This window comes from Pseudonaja textilis, chromosome Z (genome assembly GCF_049901715.1).
Source record: "Pseudonaja textilis isolate UNSWEBS1 chromosome Z, rPseTex1.2, whole genome shotgun sequence".
In the NCBI taxonomy this organism is placed as follows: Eukaryota; Metazoa; Chordata; class Lepidosauria; order Squamata; family Elapidae; genus Pseudonaja; species Pseudonaja textilis.
Window position 1 is genome coordinate 129656922 of NC_142008.1, and position 7063 is coordinate 129663984.

Sequence of the window (7063 nt, forward strand, 5' to 3'; positions counted from 1 at the left end):
TGTATTGTGCTTATTCAAGTTAAAGCAACCCCAAGGAAGGATTTCTGAAACTCTTGAAGCAGAAGGGGGAGGAAAGGGGAAATATATTTCTCCTTACTATGCAAAGATTAATGTAGCAAGACCTTGGAATCTGTGATAGTACAATAATCTTTACTGCCTGTACGTTTGTGTTTAACCATTTCTCATCTCAGACGGTAAGCAAGATACAGATTCTTAGCAATGTTTGATAGGATGATAACAAACAACATTGTCTTATCACACTGAAAAGTTCAAACAACTCATTTCTTTTCCATGATCTACTGTACTCATATTGCAAGATCTTAGAAAAAGACTACCATTAAACAGAATTTCTTATTAAGATCCACCACATTGAACAGTCCTGTTAAACATCCGAATAAGGTGGAACTTTTTCATTCTATGTTAAGGTGGCCCACAGCCCATTTCAATGATAATCTTTATCTCAAATTCCACAAGGGGACCAGCCCACGGGTCTCCTTTTCATAGACATCTGGAACCAACCCAATGGGTGAAGGCACCATCTTGACGGTGTTCTTGCCAAACAGCTTGCGTTCATATTCAATGAGCTGTCTCCAGAAACCTACATTGGGCCTTACAACCGGTCGCCTGCTCTTCACCCACTCATGAGCATCCAAAAGGCTCAACCGATGATATTTCATTAGGTAAGCAATACAGAGGGAGGCAGACCGGCTGACACCTGCCACGCAGTGGACTAGAGTTCTTCCATTCTTCTTCCCTGTCTGGTGTATCCTATCAGCCACGGAGTCAAAGTACAAAGACAGTGGAGCGTGAGGGAGGTCCGGAACAGGCACCTTTACATAGTCAATATCTGGCCAGTTGGCATTGGGGATTTCCATGGTAGCATTTACTACACAGGTCACTGCCCGGGAATACACCATGTGTCTATTCGATGCAGCATTGCCAGAGCAAAGATAGAGACAAGGAGAGATTTGAGCAATGCCTCCTAAGACCGACAATGTGTTCCCAGCAACAGGAGATGGCTTTGCCACTGAAGTGGGTGGAGAACGGCGAAAGAACCCATGGTTCCGGAAATTCATGGTGGATGGTTCAGCATACATAACAGCTAAGGGGTGGGGTGGGGAGGAAAGAGAGTGAGAGAAAAGAAGCAAAGTCTTAAGAATTGGTACACTTTAACAATTAAAGGTTAATATTCTGATTTCTCGTGTCTTAAACTTGACCTGCCCCACAAGTGCAAAGTTTCTTTTTTTACTATAACAAATTATTTCGTTGTAAGAGAGGAACATGGGACCTGTAGAGATACGAAATGAGGAAGAAGAGAGAGTTAGAAATAGATTTTGGAGCCAACAAAATCAATGGATGAATCAGCTGCAGCCCAAACGATGTGATGAAGCAGGACAAAACTGGCATTGGAATAGAAGGAATGGAGGGAGAAAGAACAGGCAGGAATAAGTACACGAAGGCCTGAAATAAGATGTCATCCCAAACATCAGCAAGTTCTACTTCTCTGCAAAGCTAAATAGTTTCCCATATCCTACCTCAATCATTCCTCTGAAGCTCTCCAGAAGCTGTTGACATCCAGAGGGGACCCCTGCTTCTTAGGCTAGACAGGGAGGGGAGGAAGGAACTAGAAACTATGATGCTGCAGGAATAATGCGCAGGAGGGTGGGGGATGATGGAGATGATGGGGGAATGGAGGAATGGGGGAGGGAGAAGACAGCCTCTTAAAGGGGAAGTGGATTCTCTACTATTCCTAGATTCGCCCCAGCCTGGATTGTTAATGCGCATTTCTCAATCACTTCTCTCACCCCACCCTCTGTCACCACCACAGCCACGGGCTCAAAAATTAGGGTGGGGAAAGTTCTGGTGCTAAATTGTGACTCATATTCCCTCAAGATTGGTGCAAAGGGAGAGAGGCAGTTTTGGTATCGTAGGTTCTCCTCACCTTTTACCAGGAGAAAAAAAGTCGAGTTTGCATTCGCTGTTTCCCATAGGTTCTGCTTCCCTACCCCAGTTGTTAACTAAGGATCTAAACTAAACAAAAACAAAAAACAACCCCTTCCTTTCCTAAAAGGAAGATCGGGATTTCTATTGCTATCTGGTGTGTTGATGGGATACAGATGATGTCTCTGAATGTCCCAAGGTTTTTCAGGATAGAATTGCAGGTTTAAGAATATGACGATAGTAGAGTTCTTTATATAAAAGAATAGGATATAGTGTAGCAAGCCTATTTGTCCTCTCATTTACCTTGAAACTTGTATATTGTATCATAATCCCATAGTCCAAATTCTGAAAAATAGTCTCCTCTTTTCAATTCAGGTATGCTTGCATTTGGAGTGAAATAAGGGTGACCTAATAAATATGCTGGTTCTAAAATGACCATTTCTAATTTTACTTATGTTGTTTTCCCTATCTAGTTTTGCCTCCTAGTTTCATCTGCAGAAACTCATTGGGTATTCTGATTTTAGCTGCTAGCTACTTTATTCTTTCATTTTCTATTTCCCTCAAAACCTCCTGGTTTCAAACTTTTCCCCCACAGATACATGTGTATGATGCTGAATCACCTAGTTTTCAAACTTTAAAAGATGCAAACTGTACTCACTTGTAGATATATGCTTGATTTTAACCCCTGAATTATACATGATTTCCCTACATACAGCTATCCCTGCAATGTTGAGCAAATGATAAACATTATAAGAAATAAAATAAATTTAAGCTTGACCAATGTCAACTTCCCATCTCCTTAAGCTTTGTGCTCTAGTTTGAGAACACACTCACCTCAGCAGAGGCTTGCCAAAATCCATCTCCTTTGTTTACCATAACTTTTTGAGCAGTCATTCTCACTCCATTTTGACATTTTCCCCTGTCACAATTCCCTTTCCATCCCTCTCAAAGCACACCATATCTGGCTTCAGTTCTGAACTCTTTTTAGCAATCCTTAAATAATGCTTCATCTTCAATTCTCCTTCCTTCAGAACCCATCTACTCAAGATTTAGCTGAGTTGTGCTACTGACATGGTCTCTAAGAGCAACTGAGCAAATTCTCTGCTCATATTTTGTACAGAACGTGGCCACAAGTCTTGTAATGGCATGGTAGCTATTATACTTGGGCCACAATTTTAAAACAAGTTGCTCCCCACCTCAACTAATCACAATGTATTTATTAAACTTATATAATCTATCTATCTATCTATCTATCTATCTATCTATCTATCTATCTATCTATCTATCTATCTATCTATCTATCTATCTATCTATCTATCTATAAGCATGTGCCCCTCTCTGCATTTATGGGCAGCTCAGTCTCACACACACCCCAATTCCTTCATTGGATGTTCTTCAGTCTCAAAGGCCATCCCACTCCCAAATATTCAATTCCTCATTTCTCCTCATATCCCCTTCTCCTCGCCAAGGCCCCACCTGAGAAATAACTATTTCTGAATTTACAAAAATTGCAATGCCAACTTGTTAATCCTCAGTGCCCAGTTTTGTAAAAGAAAGATGGAAAACATTACCAGACAGTGTGTTTTTCAACAAAGACTTTCAGGACAGTTCCCCCAACTCTTCTTTGTCAAGAAATCTGCTCTCTCCCTTGGGGAAGAAGGCTGAGGATTTCTCCTTTTCCAGATGGGTTTGCCTTTTCTTCCTCCTCTCCTCCTTCCAAGTAGCCCACTCTGTAAAAGCAGCGTCTGTACAATTTACATTAATCAATATAATAAATCTCTTTGCTTCTGTCCTCCTGGTTCAGTTCCTCTCCTTCCCGCAGGATTTTTCCAGCCTTCCCCTTTTCTGGGTGGGGAACTGGAGTTTCCTTCCCTGATTCCCCCCCCCCGCCCAAGCCTTGTCTATATACCGCCCTTGCTGCCCCCCTCCTCGGCTGGACCACTCGAGCGTTGGAGGCAACAAAAAGGTTGCCATAGCGACAGGATGCGGAGGAGGCCGCTGTCGTCAGCGCCCGTGACACAAGACGGAGCTCGTGGAGGCGGAGGAGGAGGAGGAGGCGACCGCGCAGGCGTGACTGAAAAAGGCCCACGGATTTTCCCCCTCCCTCCTCGGCTTCCGGCCCAGATTCTCCGCCTCCTCGGCAGCAAAAAAAAAAAAAAAACACGAACGAAAGAAAATAGCCCAAAACCTAAAGGAGGAAAAAAAAAACCTGGGTTTTAATCTGGAACAACAGGAAATACCCGAAAGATTAAAGGAACGGGAGGTGGGGAGGTCTCCCATCCAGCCCTCTGCAATTGATTTTCTGCAGGTAGGGCTTTTCCCAGACTGCAGTCCTGCCGCAGCTCCCCTGCGCAAGCAACTACTGGCAGGATGGACAACACTGAATGGATCCTTAGCTTTGCAACGCCAGCCACGTTTTAGGCCAGCACTTTGTGCGAATTCCCCAAAGTAAAGAAACCACGATTCGGGGGAGGGCATCCCCCAGGAAGCAGGTTGTCGACTGAATGTAGTTTCTGTGGGGTCTCCTTTGGGGGCGCTCACAAACACACTCGCGCTCGCGCACGCACACACACACACACACACACACACACACACACACACACACACACACACACACGAAGCTTCTCTTTTGTTCCCCTGCCCTGGCAGCGATCACCCACCCGCCTCTCCCTTCTTGTTCCCACATACCTCACACCAGGAAAGTGTAAATGAACAGTTATGAGTCAATCTAAAGGTACCGGATTGCACCCCTTGGAGCAGTGCTCTTCAGCCTTGGCAACTTGAAGATATATGGACTTCAACTCCCAGAATCCTTGACTGGGGAATTCTGGGAGTTGAAACCTGCAAGTTGCTAAGTTGAAAACCGCTGCCCTGGGGGAGGGGTGAACCAATCTAACACCAACACTATCTAAGAGGCCCTTCCCAACTCAATGCTTTCCGGCTAGTTGGGATTTCAGCTCCCATAATTCCCAGCTCGTATGCAATGGGAGTGAAAAGAAAAGGGGTCTAGAGTGTAAGGCTCGAAATGGATAAATGTAGAAATCATTTCTAAATAATAACAACTAATCATTGGAAGGAAAATCACAGGATTGTAAGCTACAATGGGAAGTAACCTTGCAAGGGAATTTTGGGAGTTGAAGTCCACATATCCTCAAGCTACCAAGACTAAAAAACGCTGCCTTAACTACTACGTATACTATAAATAATGTATGACCTAGAGCAGGCTTGGGAATTCTGGGAGTTGAAGTTCACCCACCTTAAATTGCCACAGTTGAGAAACATTTATCTACAGCAATGGTAAGAACTACCTATCTTTAAAAAGATATTGAACAGAGGAGGGGGGAATTCAATAATTCTAAGCCCTAAACTTTTATCTTGTCACAAGCCATAAATTCATATACTTTTTGCAAGTAAAATATTACAATTTACTAGAACCTTTATGTTTAGAGGCAGTTTACCAGATAGCTTTCTATCCCCTGCCGGTGGGCTTGGAAGAGGCAAATATCGTGCTGTCTTTACAGGAAACAGGAAGCTAGACCTCAGATAGTTAACTAGTTCTTGTGTGGATTTCTTATTTACAGTATGTTCTGCTTGATTTCTGTCTCTAAGCTCCACCTTCTCTGAATAAACTTTGTAATTACTATGAAAATAACCTTAAACTCCAAAAGCAGCTGCAGCTGAGCTATTCTTATTGCAGTTCTATCAATAAATAGAAATACTGTATGGTCAGTCAGAATAGTTTGGCAGCATTTTTTGTTTTCCTTTCAAAAATCTTAAAATTTGTCTGGTGAGTTTTCATGAGCACAACTACAAAGTCATATATCATATTAGCAATTAAGATGGGTTTGTTTTTTTTGCTTACTACTGAAAGCATGATTCGGCACAGCACTTCTTTCCTCTCACTGTCTTACATGGACAAAAATTTACTGTATTTTACAGATATAGGTATACTCCCCTAAAAAAATTAGAGATTGCTACTGTATTTATCTGGATAAACGCCTCCTTACAAATATGTAAAATGTGTGCCACATAAAGGCTAAAGATGTTGCTGGAGTAAAACTGAATAAATTGATTCCCCATAGGTACAAAGAATTATTTATTTAATGCAATGGGTGATCTAGACTCTAAAGTACCAGTATTGTATTTCAGAGAATATAATGAGAAGTATTAAAATGAGGACTCATAAGGATAGGATAATTACAAAGGGGAGGGGGAGGCTGTCTTTTTAAGTTGATGCTGAAATAGAATATATTTGGATAGTGTGAATTTTGGTTTTGTCAATAAATCAATAAAGTATAGACATATACAAGATGCTCAATTGAATCCAGACAAACCACATAATGGTTTACTACAATATGTGAATACAGTAGACAACCTTGTTTTGTAGTGTGATGTTTCAGCTTTGCATCCTCAGGGATGAAGAAAAGTGGGGAATCTCCCTTAAAATAATAGCATGAAGTTAGCTGTTGGAAACCTATTTTTAACAACATCTTGCCTGATGAAAAGATCTAGAGGGCTCAAAATGTGTGTCATTAAAGTCTTCCCTTAATATGGTGTTGGAAGAAATATCCAGGTCCAGGTCCAAGCTGGGAATAAAATTGAGCCTGATTGGAAAGAAAGATTCTGTTTATTGGTGAACAGAACCAACAGAGCATGCAATTCTAGGACAGCTGACAAAATGGAGTAGATAGCAGGGTAGGTTTTTATGCCTTTTTTATTTCTATGGGGTCATGTGGGGTCATGGCTGGCACTATAGGCAAAAGGGGAAATGCAAATGCTAGATATTTGTCTGAGCTAATCTTGTCAATCTTTGGTTTATTGTTTATCTGAGGTTTCAGTCTGACCCAGTCTTTCTGAATAGATTTCCAAATCTGTATTTTTAAAAGCTGGCCTTCTCAGTTTCTGCTTGGGGCAGGGAGACTGGGACTGGTTTCTGCCTCCCTTAAGATTTTTTTCCCCGTTCTCCTTTAGAGGAAATATTCTATCCTGCCTTTTTAAATATCCCCCAAAATATTTCATTCTCTTTTTAAAAAAAAAACAAATTTTATTGATTTTACAATTAAAAACAAATCAACAACATATACACAAATAGAAGAATGAGATAAGAAAAAAGAAAGGAAAA

General features: G+C 41.5%; 1 protein-coding gene across 6 annotated transcripts; it reads right to left on the minus strand.

The window, feature by feature from the left end:
• Positions 1-268: 268 nt before the first annotated feature.
• Positions 269-5475, minus strand: LOC113443561 (dual specificity protein phosphatase 14-like). Of its 6 annotated transcripts, none has more exons than XM_087918300.1 (2): positions 5400-5455; positions 269-1102 (listed from the first exon to the last, which is right to left on the minus strand). In XM_087918300.1, the coding sequence occupies exon 2, from the start codon at positions 1095-1097 to the stop codon at positions 456-458; it is 642 nt and encodes a 213-aa protein (XP_087774426.1). In that variant the 5' UTR covers positions 1098-1102; positions 5400-5455; the 3' UTR covers positions 269-455. The 6 variants fall into 6 exon arrangements, 4 of the variants coding, with proteins under 4 accessions (XP_087774426.1, XP_026567664.1, XP_087774424.1 ...); XM_026711879.2 differs by lacking the exon at positions 5400-5455 and adding an exon at positions 4630-4724; XM_087918298.1 differs by lacking the exon at positions 5400-5455 and adding an exon at positions 3513-3652.
• Positions 5476-7063: the final 1588 nt, after the last annotated feature.

Bases quoted from the DNA above. Each gene is read 5' to 3' on its own strand.
- LOC113443561 (XM_087918300.1), bottom strand. From the start codon at position 1,097: ATGTATGCTGAACCATCCACCATGAATTTCCGGAACCATGGGTTCTTT.